General features: G+C 37.3%; 2 protein-coding genes and 1 long non-coding RNA gene across 7 annotated transcripts; 2 read left to right on the top strand and 1 right to left on the bottom strand.

Moving 5' to 3' along the window:
- Positions 1-3,067: 3,067 nt before the first annotated feature.
- Positions 3,068-4,337, bottom strand: LOC107880772 (uncharacterized). Its single transcript, XR_016127259.1, has 3 exons — positions 4,125-4,337; positions 3,930-4,016; positions 3,068-3,440 (listed from the first exon to the last, which is right to left on the bottom strand). It is a non-coding gene; the product is annotated as an uncharacterized LOC107880772 (long non-coding RNA).
- Positions 4,338-6,964: 2,627 nt separating this feature from the next.
- On the top strand, positions 6,965-11,822 carry LOC103330723 (putative disease resistance RPP13-like protein 1). Of its 3 annotated transcripts, XM_089053473.1 has the most exons (3): positions 7,174-7,304; positions 7,568-11,332; positions 11,472-11,822. In XM_089053473.1, exons 1-3 carry the CDS (start codon positions 7,198-7,200, stop codon positions 11,473-11,475), a joined length of 3,876 nt encoding a protein of 1,291 aa, XP_088909599.1. In that variant the 5' UTR covers positions 7,174-7,197; the 3' UTR covers positions 11,476-11,822. The 3 variants fall into 3 exon arrangements, with proteins under 3 accessions (XP_016650170.2, XP_088909598.1, XP_088909599.1); XM_016794684.2 differs by having other exon boundaries at positions 6,965-11,332; XM_089053472.1 differs by lacking the exon at positions 11,472-11,822 and having other exon boundaries at positions 6,965-11,423.
- A 790-nt stretch (positions 11,823-12,612) lies between these two features.
- On the top strand, positions 12,613-14,950 carry LOC103330699 (basic leucine zipper 23-like). Of its 3 annotated transcripts, none has more exons than XM_089053477.1 (3): positions 12,613-12,774; positions 13,343-14,152; positions 14,663-14,950. In XM_089053477.1, the coding sequence occupies exon 2, from the start codon at positions 13,405-13,407 to the stop codon at positions 14,137-14,139; it is 735 nt and encodes a 244-aa protein (XP_088909603.1). In that variant the 5' UTR covers positions 12,613-12,774; positions 13,343-13,404; the 3' UTR covers positions 14,140-14,152; positions 14,663-14,950. The 3 variants fall into 3 exon arrangements, with proteins under 3 accessions (XP_088909603.1, XP_088909604.1, XP_088909602.1); XM_089053478.1 differs by lacking the exon at positions 14,663-14,950 and having other exon boundaries at positions 13,343-13,861; positions 13,984-14,449; XM_089053476.1 differs by lacking the exon at positions 14,663-14,950 and having other exon boundaries at positions 13,343-14,449.
- Positions 14,951-15,524: the final 574 nt, after the last annotated feature.

Genomic DNA, 15,524 nt, shown 5'->3' on the forward strand with positions numbered 1-15,524 from the left:
ATATCGTACTGTGGTTATATTGCTCTAATATTGCCTCTATAGTGCACATATATTGGCATAATATTGCTATTATATTGTATGTCAATGGCCATTTGGTCTAATAACAGTCTCCACTTCGTTGAAAGTAATCTTGAATTCAAATCTCATGGGCACGACAATTGTTATTCATCCTTATATTAGCATGAATTGATGTTGACCTTTGAAATGATAGTTGGAGTTGCACATCGATTCATATTCAAAAGGAAATTAATTCTCTCCCTCAATGAATCTTCGTTCAAAAGAAGGCAGCTATCAAATATTGGGTACAAAAATGCAAGATCCACAGTAAATTAATTTGCCACAAACCACATATTACAAAACCGGGATGATTTTTGGCATGCTTGAAAAGACAAGGGCCAAATACAAAAGAAAAGAAAATCCATTCAAGCTTCTCACTAAACATGGCTCAAGCACTCGACCATGGTTTCAATCTAAATCTACCCAACAAGGGCATACCACATGTCCATCGTAACAGAAGAGTGGCATTTACAAAGCATGAACTGCAATATGTTTCTTTTTCTCCTAAACAAAATTGTTACTAAAATGGAACAAAAGATCCATGTAGCTGCAAATGGGCTGGGCTGCCGTAAAAAGGGCAAACTGATGAAATTGTCCCCTTTGCCTGAGTTCGAAAATTAAGCCCCAAAATACTTCGAAATGGTAGTAGAGCCCTAGGGAGTATTTTGGTTACCTTCACCAACCAAAATAATGGCAGCTTACAGATAATTTATGCATGCTTACAGATAAAATTTTAAGCTTGGCATGAGAGGCATGTGGCATGAGAGCAAAATCAACATGAGTTTAGCACTTAGAGGAAATTTAGGCTTTCTTAGAGGGAAAAAAGGGAAGTGTTAAGGTGAGAAAAGAGAGATTTTGTAAGAGATTTGGCTAGGAAGAGAGAAATGAAGAACAATGCTCTTCTGGCAGCTTGACAGATACTCTGTTTGCTAGAAGAGAAGAATGGAGAATATGGTGAGCAGTGCTAGACTGCTGGGTTTTTGCAAGTTAGAGAGAAAGCTTGCTCTCCAGTGTGGGTTGTTTTTGTTGGGTAGAAGAGGCCTCATTTTATAGGCGCTGGAAATCATCCCTTCCCAAGAAACCCTAATGGTTTCTACCCATTTTGGCTAAGCTTTTCCCTTCCTTTCTCTTCTCCTCCCCTGGCTTTTCCTATCTTGGTGAAATTTCCTCTGTTTATTAGCACAAAATCAGGAACTTTGGGAGCTCAAGGCCCCATTTTCCCACTGTCTCAAAGGATGATTTCCATTCCCACCATTTCTTTTATTGCTTTCTTCTCTCTTTTCCATGGCCAAGTCTGATGGGAAAAGGAGTTGGGAAATATATGTTGGTTCAAAGGGTGTTTCTGGCAGCTCACAGGCTAATATTCTTTGGTTCCTTGAATGTTTCTTGCTTGGAACTTGCTCCCCCCATGTCTGAAGGTTTTGTTTAATGAACCTGCAGACCTTCTCTACGTGGCTTCTATTTTTCTAGCAAAGGGCTGAGGCTTTTGTGGGCTTATTGTGAAGCTTTGTATGGGCCAAGGTAGTTCATTAAATAAGTGGGCTATATTGTTAAATATTGGGCTTTTGAGTCAATAGGCTATTTGGGGCTATTTGGGTTATTTAGGCTATTTCTTTTCCTCTTGTGCTCACCCACATGTTTGGGCCTAAGAAATGGGCTTGAGTCTTGAGGCTCCCAAGCAACCCGAGACTTTCATCCATACCACAACCCACTCAAGCAAGCCCCGGGCATTCGAGTGGCTTGGGCCCACTTAGGCTTGTAGCGTGGTTGGGTGTGTAATAATGATTTCCTGCTTGGCATGACATGGCATGTCGCTTGGCATGGCACATCGCTTGGCATGCTTTTTATTATACTTGATGGGATAATTAGCATGGATTTGCAGGGCCGATATATTCTAGCATGACGAATTATTTATGTAGCATGGCATGTGGATTGCAACTCGCATGTGGCGGGTTTTTGTGTACTCCGCTTTACGCCTTTCCTTGATAGAGTGTCATTTTGGGCCGATAATTTATTCGGGCCCGACCGTGAATTTTTTGGGCCTCAACAATCCCTAACATAGAACAATACAAGCAAAGATAGTCAATTGTCATACACACAAAATTAGTCCTCATCCATCCCTGCAAGCGGATCTCTTACTAGGGCCACCTGCTGGTTTTGCCATTATAATCTACAAGATAGTCAAAGCATTGTCAAGTTTTCCGCCTTATGTGTGCCCAAAGTTAGAACAAGTAAGCCAAGAGAATATAATAAAACTAAACTTATACGTATCAAGTCTAAAAGAACAAATAATGTATAATAAGTAGGACCCTTTTTGCCAAAACAAAGCATATTGGATCCATATCAGCAAAGCAATAAGAATTGTCCAATTTGGAAATCTCCAACTCAATCACCAATGTCATAAATCAATATTAATAACAATTTCACGAATCAAGCACAATCTTGGATACTGCACTTCTGTTTCTTTCTGCAGTTTTATCTTGACAATTTCTGTTTCTTTCCCCTTCTCTTTTCAAATTGCACAAGAAAAAGAAAAGGCCCCAACTTGTTTATTGTATTGTTATTGCCTTTTTATTGCTCGTGTATTGTCACTGTATTGCTCGTTTATTGCTACCTTATTGTTTTTGTATTGCATGTCTGCTACCACTTCATAATTTATGTGCCATTGCTTTTGTATTGCTTTTTGGTTGGTTTTCTTAATTAATATAATTTCTTGCAGGGGAAGCAACTATGAGTTTGATTTATTAAAAGGATGTGACGTCATTAATGGAATCACATTCTTACAATAATAAATAATAAATAATAAATAAATAAGCAATAATGGAATCACATTCTTACACCAATAGCTGAACACGAATCAATCATATTGAAGAGATGCATATACGGTGCTTCTTGTACCTTATTTATATGATAATGAATAATGATCCAGCATTTTCCTTTACAAAATAAACTTACACAATCAAGCGTTTCCTTTTACAAAATATTCTTATAAGTTCCTTCACAAGACAGACTTGAAAAAACTAGTGACAACAAAAAAATATAAGTGTAATAACCAGGCAATACCACAACACCACAATGACAATATGATGACAATACAAATGCAATACGGAAGCAATACAATGGCAATACAAAAACTCCACATTCCCACTACATATTCATAATCTACACAACATATTACAAAAAGGACACGACGTCCTTAATGGAATCACGTTTTACACTCCTGCAACGTCAAAATACCCTCAAGCACGGAATGGGTGGCGGAGAGGCTTTTGTAAAAGTTGAGGATGTAAAAGATGTTCTTGACTTGAAGGTGGATTAGTTACTGGCCAAAGGCTTCTTAGGAAATTATTTTCCTTTCGCAACTCTCCAAGAGCTAATCCGACCTGAGGAAAAAATAGAGTCAGAGATACATAGGCATAACCAGTAACACCAGAGAACTCAGATAAATCACCAATATAATTGTCCTTCATAGATTAGGCCTAACTCTATTTCAACACCTTAACATGTTGGTGGCAAGTGGTTTGAGCTCCAACCACTTCGTGAAATTAACCAAAATAAAAACCATTCTCCAAAATTGATACTTTCTCTTCCGAAATTAGAAAACTAACAATTTTGCTAAAGAGAATTTTATCTTTTTCTGCATGAGTAAACAGTGCGGATTGAGATGACTGAGATGAAGGTTTATTTATCTTCCTCTATTCAAAAAATAACAATCATATCTATTTTTGGATAGTGATTTATATTTTGGGTCATTTGAGCATAGAATCCTTCAAGATTTGAGTATAGTTATGATAATTCTTTGTGATGTTCTGAGACCAAAATTGAACTTCATAATTTAACCCAATTATTTCATAGAAGTGAAAGACACATACCCTGACAGTGACATAACCAGCTGGTATCAGACCTTTCCTTATCCTTGTGATGTATCTTTGGAGAAGCACTCATCAATTATTGACTGCCTGAAAGGTAAGGAAAGGTTATTGAGATCGAGATATGGAGCTTTGCATGTTAATGTTAAGGATTGAAGTGGAATTAACAATTAAACACCAGCAACTAAGATTTATTACTTGTTTAAAACACTTTCTTCATCAGGCTGGACTTCCACTGCAAATTCTTCAATCGCAGCTTTGACTGCATTCTCATCTCCAGAGTTTAAGCTTATCAAATGCTTCTCTAGATCAGATAATTTATGATGAACAAAAACAGTTCAATAGCAAATTTTAGTTTGACATAGTAACTATGAAGAAGAATTATATCAAAGAATCTAATAATAATGGATATGTATAATGCAGTCTCTTAGCTTTGCAGATCACTTAGAGGGGCAAATCTTGTGAGCTAATACTTCCGAGACTTGGTTTCAGAGGAAGAAAATTATAGGGAAGGAATGAGAAAATCACCTCAAGAGGGACAAAATGGGTTGCCAATCCAGCTGCAACCAATTCCTTACCATTCAATCTTGCTCCTGTTAAGGCAAAGAACTCCCCTGCTTTCCCCACACAATACCAATCAATTTCAGTAAAATCCAGGAAAAACTATTTTCCTCTATATTTGCATGCTTACCAAGATGCCCAGGAAGATGGGATACATATGAGAAACCACAATCAGTATGAAAGCCAATACTAGCTTCCGGAGTTGCAAATACCTATCATGAAATACACCACAGAAAATTTTGATGTCATTATGCAGAGATAGATATCAAGCTAGAAAACACTAAAGATAGATATCAAGCCAGAAAACCAATCAATTTTGATGTCATTGTGCATTTTGGATCTATAGTCTGTCTATACTTCATTGGCACCAGCAGTGAAGTCTTGGACTAACTTTGCAGCTTTCTTTTGGTACCTATATATTGTTATAAAATATAAAATAATCAAATATATCACTTCTTCATTTATTGTTATAGCAGAACTTTGCGGTATAAATAACCTCAAGCTTCGAAAAATCCAAATCAGATATAAAGTAGAAAGAAGGTAAAGAAGCTTACTATCCATAAAGAAGAAAAATCATAGATAACACACAGCAGATAAACAATGTTGATAATGCGAGAGGCCGAGATAATATCAGCAAATTGATCTGCACCTATCCCAATATAGAAAACTGTAAGTTAGACTAGACTATTAAAAAATCAAATGCACATTTGGGGAGGGGAAGGGTAAGAACCACAACTCTGAAGAACATTGCATAAGATTAAACTAATATCATTCGCAATAACAAGAGATAATCGTTGACAATCTGCCCCAAGTCTGCTTGTCAAATCACCAATTGCTTCTCTGTAAAAAGGATATATCCTACATCAAAGATTACACCAAAATAGAGTACAGAATTGAATAAAATCGGAGATCAAGCAAGTCAACATTGCTTTAAATAAATTTGTTGACAATTGGCACACCCAATTGTTGCAATTACTAAATGAAACACAAACTTGGAAAAGAAGAACTGAGTAAAGAGTTTCCCTGAGATGCTTCATCTGCATTATGATGTTTCGAGCAGCAGATGGTGTATAAAGAAATTAGATAACAATCCTGGAAATAAAAAAAATAGATAAAACCATGCTTTCAAACAGAGAAAGCACAAATGCACAAATCTTCTGGGCACAAACTTTCAACAAAGTCACAATCTTTTGCATTTGATTTCTGTGAACAGTGCCTTTTCCATTTACGAACTTTCAACAAAGTCACAATCTTCTGGGCACAAAACAAATCCTAACCAATTTCAAAGCAACCTCTAAACCCTAAAACCCTAAACCAATTTGGAAGAAACCCCTAAACCAATTTCATACAAATCTATACACTATAAACTAAATTCACAAAAACCCCAAATTTCTAAGAAAAGGAACGTGAACAGTACTGTGGATGTGAACTATGGAGTTAAGCTTGGATGGCTTAGGGAGTGGCTAAGCTTTTATGTTTCTGGGTTGGACTTGTAAGACCAGATAACCCTAGATAGGGGATAAAGATTGAGTTTTTTTGTTGAGAAATTGACACAGAATGGATTTCGCGAGAGTGGGAGAAACAGAGTGGTGGTGGTCATGGAGCGACGATGGAGAGATAAAACGCTGAGAGAGGAAGAGAGAACGCAGACAGCCACTGTTGAGGGAGAAAGATGATTGTTGTCGAAGAGAGAGAGGTACACGAGGGAGAGAGACGGTCGAAGAGATAGAGCGAGTTAGAGAGAGAGAGAGAGAGCAATTTCTGAAAAACTGATATGGGTACAATAAGTGGACAATAATTTTATATTTAGGAGACTTTGAAAAACACAAAGGAAAGAGAAAATTTGTAAAAGAAGCCAAAATGGACAAAATTGCCCTTATTTATTTTTGGATTTCCTAAGAAATCCTTTACATTTGCATGTCTTTGATTTGAAAGTTGAGAGGTTTTTCTTCATTTTTTAAAAAGCTTTGGCTTTTTCCAAAAGTGAAATTTTTTTTTTGGCTAAAACCTAAATTTACTTTTATTTATAGGTTGTAGTTGTACAAAAATTAGGAAGAGATGGTATTTTTAGTTAAAATTAACAAATGAGTGGCATTGGAGGTCATTTCCCAAAATTAATGCCTAGTCTCACCCCAAAAAGTAACTGAGAAGAATTACCTCCCTCATGAGCCTATCCTCTCCCTGGTCAGTGATGGATGAACCACCATTTGTCTTCAACCCAAAATTTTCTGCTGAGATTAGAATTAAATATCTTTCTTTCTGGCAGAGCCTGGTTGATGAAATTGACTGAATCAAAGCTTAAATTAATAGTTTATTTAAAATTGGACCTTGAATTGCGTATAATATATTGCATGACAACTTGACAGCTTGAAAGCTATGCCAACAACCATGATACACATGTTTTAGTTAGTCCTCACAAGTCACATATTCTGTCTTTCTATCTTTCATTGAGGACCCTCTCTCTCTCTCTCTCTCTCTCTCTCTCTCTCTCTCATTTCCTCAGAAACCTAAACTGCAGCCATGCCTTTGGGACGAGCATTTGAATCTGCTTCTGTAAACCTGTTGCTTAACAAGTTGGCTACCCAGGATGTAATAGATTTTTTCCTCAAGTGGGAACCCGATGGATCCCTATTAGGAAAGCTCAAGACGAACCTACTAATAATTCATGCAGTTCTCAATCATGCTGAGGAGAGGCAAATCAAAGACTTACATGTCAAAGCTTGGATTGAGGAGGTCAGAGTTGCAGCTTATGATGCTGAGGACATTGTGGCTGAGATCGCCAATGATGCTCTTGAATCACAAAACAGCAAAAACAAGGTATTGAACTTTGTCTGTGACTCTTTCAATACAAATGAAATAGTCAAGGAAAAGCTGGACTTTAAGATGAAAGACATTGGTAATGCTCTTAATCCCTTTCGGGAACGTGTTGAGCCAAAAATGAAAAAGATCATAGAAAGACTAGATGAAATTGCAAAACAAAAAGATATTCTTCGTTTGAGAGAAGATGTTGGTGGGGTATCATTCGGGGTTGATAGATTGCCAACAACTCCAATGGTTAATGAATCTCATGTTTATGGCAGAGAGTTTGATAAGGAGGAGATAATTAAGTTGCTGGATTTGGGCAAGGAAAATGATGATAAGGTTTCCATAATTCCAATTGTCGGCATGGGAGGTATTGGAAAGACAACACTTGCTCAAATTGTGTACAATGATGACACCGTGGCTAGGCATTTTAATTTGAAAGCGTGGACTTGTGTATCTGATTCATTTGATGTCGTCAGGATAACAAAAACACTTGTTGAGTCTGCCACAAAGAAAACTTTGAGCACAAACAATCTGGAATTAATTCAAGAAGATCTGAAAAGATTATTGAACAAAAGGAAATTTCTGCTGGTTTTGGATGATGTCTGGAATGAGAAGTACGAAAGTTGGGACGAGTTACGAGTACCTTTCACAGTTGGTGCTCCAGGGAGTAGAATTATAATCACAACACGCTCTCAAAAAGTTGCATCACTTGTGGGCACTGTTCTACCTTACCATTTGAAGGCACTGTCGGAAAATGATTGTCTGTCATTATTTGAACAAATTGCGTTTGAAAACAGGAATTTAGATGCCTGTCCAAACTTGAAAGCGATTGGAAAGAAAATAGTAGAGAAGTGTAAAGGGTTGCCTTTGGCAGCAAAGGCACTTGGGGGTCTCCTGCACGCTGAACCTCAACCGGATGAGAGTTTTTGGAATGACATCTTGAATAGCAAAATTTGGGAACTGCCAGACAACAACATTCTACCAGCTCTAAGGTTAAGCTACTATCACCTCCCTGGGATTTTGAAGCGATGCTTTGCATATTGCTCAATGTTTCCTAAGGACTATGAATATGACAGAGAGATGCTAATCATGTTATGGATGGCAGAGGGTTTTGTGCAGGAGCCGGAGGGAAATAAAAGAATTGAAGATGTAGCTGGAAAGTATGTTTCTGAATTATTATCAAGGTCCTTCTTCCAACAATGCATCAATGACAAGTCACGATTTATGATGCACGATCTCATCCATGATCTAGCTCAATCTGTTTCTGGAAAAACATTTTTCAGGTTGGAGGAAAATGCAGAGAATAATAGCGAGCCCACAAAAACCCGTCACTTATCATACATTCGTAAACTTGAAGATGTATTTCAGAAATTTGAGCCATTCAGCAAAGTTGAGTCTTTGCGAACCTTTCTACCATTAGACCCACTGCAAGGGTTCAATCTGAGCAGATTAACCCCAAAGGTTCCTCATGATATGATGCCAAAACTTAGATTCTTGCGTGTGCTATCCTTTAGTGGTTATCTCATAGCTAAGTTGCCAGATTCAATTGGCAATTTGAAACATCTTAGGTACCTCAATCTATCTTATTGTGAAATAAAAGAGTTGCCTGAGTCAACAAGCAACCTATACAATCTGCAGACATTGATATTATTTCGATGCGTATCTCTTACCACGCTGCCTACAGATATGGGAAACCTAAGGAATTTACGGCATCTCAATATTCTAGGAACTAGGCTGAAGAGTATGCCTCTGAGAATGGGAAGATTGATTAACCTTCAAACACTCTCAGATTTTGTTGTGGGGAAACACATTGGATCAGGGATAGCAGAGTTAAAAGACTTGTCACATCTTCGAGGTTCACTTTCCATTTCTGGTTTGCATGAAGTCAGTGTTGGGGATGCAATTCAGGCGAAAATGCAGGTTAAGCAACACCTTGATGAACTAGTTATGGAATGGAGCAGTGATGATGATTCGCGAAATGAACAAATTGAGACAGATGTATTGGATGCATTACAGCCTCATGAAAACCTGAGTAAACTCACCATTAGCTACTACGGTGGTACAAAATTTCCAAGTTGGATGTGTGATCCTATATTCACTGGCATGGTATACCTGCATCTCAAAGGTTGCGCAAAATGCACATCTTTACCATCCCTTGGCCAACTGCCTTCTCTTAAAGATCTTGTAATTGAAGCAATGGATGGAATAAATCATGTCGGACTTGATTTTTATGGGGATGGTGATGCTTCTACAATTCCTTTTCCGTCTTTGGAAACTTTGAAATTTGAGAACATGAAAGAGTGGGAGGAATGGTCATCTTTAGAAGATGGAAGACTTCAAGGATTTCCTGGCCTTCGTGAGCTTTCTTTATTCAGATGTCCGAAGTTAAGAAAGTTCTCTCATGGATTTGCTTCCCTGAAAAAACTGCGCATCAAGTATTGTGGGGCTTTGACTAGTTTTTCTCATCATCCTGAACTTGGAAACTTAGAACCTGTACAATTCCCTAGCCTTCAACAGCTTGTTCTTGTAGGTTGCAAAGAGCTTGAAGATCTTCCTGTTACCCTGCCTTCATTGGAAGGTCTTGAGATAGATGGTTGCGAAAAATTGGCTGCACTTCCAAGGCTAATGGGACTTTGTACATTGTCTGTGTTAGATTCTAATGCTGAATTACTGGGATGTATGAATGAACTAACCTCACTGACCTCTCTGCACTTGAATCATATTTCACACGTCAAGTCACTGCCTGAGGGCTTTATACGACATTCCACAAAGCTTGAAGAATTGAGTCTTGATAGCTTTTCTGAACTTAATCAGTTGTCAAATGAGCAAGTTGGACTGACAGATCTTGCATCCCTCCAACGCTTGACAATCTCCAATTGTCCTCAATTTGTTGCTTTTCCCAATGAAGCTGATAAGCTGCCTCCTGTGCTTAACTATTTGAGTTTAAAACATTCGGAGAGCCTATTGAAGTTTCCAGATGAGCTTTACAAACTTAAGTTTCTTACAGAGTTGAGGATTGAATGGTGTCCAAAGATTGAATCATTTCCAGATACAGGGTTTCCCTCCATGCTTAAGCGTCTTGTAATCGGTGAGTGTGGCGGTCTTAAGAGCCTTCCGAGGGAGGTGTTACACAACAACAATTGTCTTGAGTATTTGGACATACATAAATGTTCCTCTTTGATATCATTTCTTGAGGAAGGAAACTTGCCTGCTACTCTGAAACATATGAAAGTTTACTACTGCAAAATTCTAACATCACTGCCTGGGGGTTTAATGATCAAAGACAACATGACTCTTCAGTTTTTGGAGATAGACAACTGCCCCTCTCTCATGTCCTTCCCAAGTGGTGAATTACCCACAACACTAGAGCGTCTTGAGATTGGTGATTGCTCAAAACTCCAGACCTTACCATTCAACCTTGTCAACCTCGTAAATCTTGAGACCTTGGAAGTAATTAGATGCCCCCTTCTTGAGCATTTTCCAGTGGGTGGGTTGCCAACCAACATGAAGTCAGTTAGAATTTCTGAATGTGAGAAGCTCAAGTCCCTACCTGAGTTTATTTACAAACTCAAACGGCTTCAAAAATTGGAGATATCTTTTTGTCCAAGTCTCATATCCTTGCCAAAGTCGGGACTGCCCACCAATTTAAGATTACTGACAGTTACAGATTGTGAAATGCTTAATCCTGTAGATGAGTGGAAACTTCACAAACTCAAATCTCTTCATGATCTCACCATTGGTGGATTTCCTGGCCTCGTGTCGTTTTCAAATGAGTACCGTCTTCCACACACTCTAACCTGTCTTGTTGTCCAAAGACTCCCTGATCTTGAATCCATATCGGAGGCGCTCCAGGATCTCGACTCACTTCAAAAATTGGTTATTAGTGAGTGTGATAAGCTCCAATCTTTGCCAATGAATGGGCTGCCAGCTATGCTTGGTGACCTATCTATTCGTTATTGTCATCTTCTTCAACATCGGTGTGAGCGGGACAAGGGAGAGGATTGGTCCAAGATTGAAAACATCCCCTATGTACATTTGAGGTAGTTTTGTGAGTTGTGCTTTCTGATTCCCTGAAACAGTGGCATTCATATATTTTCATTCCCTTTACAATGGCATTCGTATTTTAGCATAGCTTTACACATCCTGTTCTTAACCATAAACCCTTTATTCTCCATGCAGTTAAGAGTTGTAAACAATCCATGATTTACACCCAACTGGAGCCCTAAAATATATGGAGGTTAGCTTTTTAAGCAAGCTGCTTCTTGCTACTCTCAACTTCTTCGCACCCCTGCATCCATGATTTAAAATTGCATCAAATAAAAGTACCAAACTCAGGGTTGTGCATGGATGTGTGTGACTGCCAGAGGATCCGCAGCCTATATTCTCTGCTATGTGGACGGTTGCAGGCAAGAACCCCTGAATATGCTACATGATTACAAAGACACAAGCAATGTATTAAACTGTCAATATTACTCTGTCTGCACATTATGCTACATGATTACAAAGACACAAGACGTTTATAGGTTAAAATTGCGCACATAAATAGTTCAAATGGTATTTGTGGAAATCATCAATCTAACTGCAAAACTACAATGCAATAATTTTGAAACACCAAGTATGGTACTGAAGTGTTAAAATTGAAAACACGATTCTTCAAATAGCTCAAATACGGAAATGATGTCATGTCTATTAGGGGCAAGCACAATCCTGATTGGAATGGTTTTACCAGAAAACAGAGGCAAAATTAATTACAGTAGAATGGTTTTGGTTTGGTTCAATTTTGATAAAATTAATGAGGAAACCAAACCAAATCAAACCAATTATGGAAGATAATATTTGGTTTGGTTTGGTCCTAAACCCAATCCTTTTTTCTTCTACATTTCTTTAACTTTATTAGTCCAATTACAACAACAACAACAAAATCACAACTTGCTACATAGTTTTCATTTTCTAGCATATCAAACTATCCTAAAATTCAACATTAAATCAAACTTAATGTCAATAACTACTTTAGTTACAAATTCAAATATCAATAACTTCAAACTTTAAATTCAACATTTTTATATAATTATCATCCAAGTAGAGAATTACACACGTAAAATAAAATAAATATACAAATGGACAGTCTCATTCCGTTTGAATTGGTTTGCAAAAATCTCAAAATCACAGTACAGTCTAGCTATTCGGTTTAATTCAGTTTAAACCATTAAAAAAAAATTATTGATAAAAAACCAAACTAAACCGGCAATTATAAATCGAATCGCCTGTTTCATTGGTTCGGCCAAATTAATACCCCGCACCCCTAGTATCTATTATCTAAAGATAAAACTCTAAAATAAAAAGGCCACGTTTAGTTGACCTTTATCCTCGAATGGACAACAGACATGAAAAATACTCCAGAGATGCTTATTTCTTCTTCAATGGAGTAAAGATAGCAGATAGATGAACCATCATGGTCACAGAATCTTACCCTAGAAATCAGGTAACTACGTCATACTTGCTGCGACAAAGATTTCCAGAATTTTCTGCCTCACAATCTGATAAAAATCATATTCTTGCTTTTCTTATATTCTGCACGAAAGTCTGCTTTTTTATGTTCTGTTCCGTTATATAGCCCCACTTGATGTCTGGATTCTCTTCACTAGTTGTATTGATCTGTACCATAATTTTGTCTCTGTGATTGATCTAATATCTTTTTATTAATTTCTTTTTTGAATTGCTGAAAAACCCTGCTTTCAGTGTAAACCCTCAACTTCTGAGTGCACGTCAGGGTTGTTTCTGCTTATGGGTTCAAATAAGTCGCCTTTAAGAGAGATTTTGGTTCATTGGAACATATGATGGTGTGGGTAATTCATAGATTTTGTTCCGAGTGCTGTGCTGCTGTGCATGTATTCTTGAATTATATTTAATTTGATTTTAATCAAGCCCTCATATTTTTTTAGTAAGAATTGTGTGGTTTGGTTCGATTATGCATGAAGTTCTTACAAATTGCATAAAGTTTGTAGCTTTATGGTTAATTGACCAATAAACAGAAATTTGGTATTTTGCAGCTACGCTCTTTCTTACGTTATTTGGCTCCAAATAGTTCTTATTTTAAGTAATCAAAGAAAACATGGATGATGGGGAGGTAGGGACTTCAGACCAGGCTGTAGATACATTTGTTGATGAATTTCTGAAGAATACCCGGACTTGCACTCACACTCACACTTGCAACCCACCTGGCCCTGATGCTGCACATACACATACTTGCTACCACACCCATACCCAAGTTCTTCCGTCGGAAGATGATGATGGTGCTAAGAATAAAGAGCATTCCGTTCCCAGACCACGAAGAAGGAGGCCTTCCAGAAATAGAGAAGCAGTTCGAAAGTACAGGGAGAAAAAGAAGGCACATACAGCTTACTTAGAAGAGGAAGTAAAGAAATTGAGGCTGTTGAACCAGCAACTTGTTAGAAAAATACAGGGGCAGGCAATTCTTGAAACAGAGTTTTTAAGGCTGAGAAGCGTATTTCTGGACCTTAGAGGAAAGATTGATCATGAGTTGGGTGCTTTCCCCTTCCAAAATCAGTGTAAGACTTCTTCTGTTCTAACCGAAAGTGATTGTAATCCGCAGTTTACTGCTCAGGCAGTTGGACTTTGTTGTCAAACAGATTTACCATGCTTCTGTTCACCTGTTGGGTCATCAATGCAGGCTAGTATCGGCACAAGCACGAAAGCAATGGTGCCATTAGGAGGAAATTTTCAGCCTGCAGTAATTGATTGCCAAGCAAATACAAATGAGATGGCTAGTGCAATACAAAACTCTACACTTAGTAGAAACCTTGATATCATTGGCAACAGAAGCTGAATACATATAGCATGTAAGTTTCTTCTATACCAGAGCAAATATCTTTATACTACTACCTATTGCTATAACATATTTTAAGAGTAATAGATTAATATAGTATTTAAAATATATGAGTGCTATTGTGATGTCCATATTTAAGATCCTTTACGGTGATACGAATTTAGGTCAATAAAGTAGTATACTTGTTGATAATGTTTGTAGTTTTGGTTTCTCTGCATAACTTATATCATATCCATCGTGTATATAAGACTTCCTCTCTTTGTTTCTTAATCTATGTTTAAAGAATTTTTGTTGATGAAAGTTCTTTTAGCCAATAACTTTCAGAATATGAAGTCACATGGAACTCAATCACTAATGAGGATAATGTCATCCTAGGATCAACTGCGATGTAGAAAGAAAACCATTTGCATTGAAAATGAGTCATGTATCTATGGCAAACTAGGTTTTCTTTTGAAGTTCTTAATGCATTCAGTGTTCCTACTGAATTATTAAATTGGGACTAGTTGATTGAATGTTACAACAGAGAAAGCTGATGATGGCTGCAGTAATTTTTTGCAACTTTCCCCCAAGATGGAGATAGAGATGAAGTTATGAGTGAACAAAACTTTTCACCTCTGCATGTTCGTCATTTCACTCTCGAGTCAAAATCTTTCAGTCTGTTTCAATGGAACTGTTTCTCATTTCAGCATACAAACACCATTTCCTCATCCAAAATGAAAAGATGTCATCAAACTCGTCTGGTGCCCTTTCCATGATGTTGCTTGTTTCCGTAATTCTCTGAGCTCTATAAAATTTGTATGTTGCTTTGAAATCTTAGAAGGTCTCAACAAGGAATGGTATTGCATCAGCTTTGCCATTATCTTCAATGAAGCTAAGCAGAGCATGCCTGATGAAACTAGCTATCTTGTGAGAAAACGAAAGGAATAATAGAATAAAAGGAAAAGAGAAACTCATGCTTCGAAACTGTAAATGCAATAAGAACTAATTTTAATGTTACAAAAAAAACCAATAAAGAACTATTTTTCTTATCAAGGAGCTCAATAAAGAAACTGGGCCAGAAATCCTCTCGTCATGATTGCAGTGCGACTCTGTTTTCGTGGAAGAAAGCTATGTGAAATTACAAAAATAATCCTTGTAATATGGATATTTTTGTAATTTGATAAGTTTCTAATTTTGACACATATACAAAGATATAATTCATCCTAAACACATATAATTCACACATGTCAAATTATAATTCGCATAAATTTAGTTCTTACCTCCGGTAGGAGGCAAATATTTTCCTTTTAGCTCTTTAGTTTGTTTGTCCAAAGATTGCAATACAAGGATATGACCTAAATTATCTTAATCAAATTGATGAAAAGGGAACATGTTGCGGTACAAAT

The sequence above is a fragment of the Prunus mume genome, linkage group LG5 (assembly GCF_029339155.1).
Source record: "Prunus mume cultivar Tortuosa linkage group LG5, ASM2933915v1, whole genome shotgun sequence".
In the NCBI taxonomy this organism is placed as follows: domain Eukaryota; kingdom Viridiplantae; phylum Streptophyta; class Magnoliopsida; order Rosales; family Rosaceae; genus Prunus; species Prunus mume.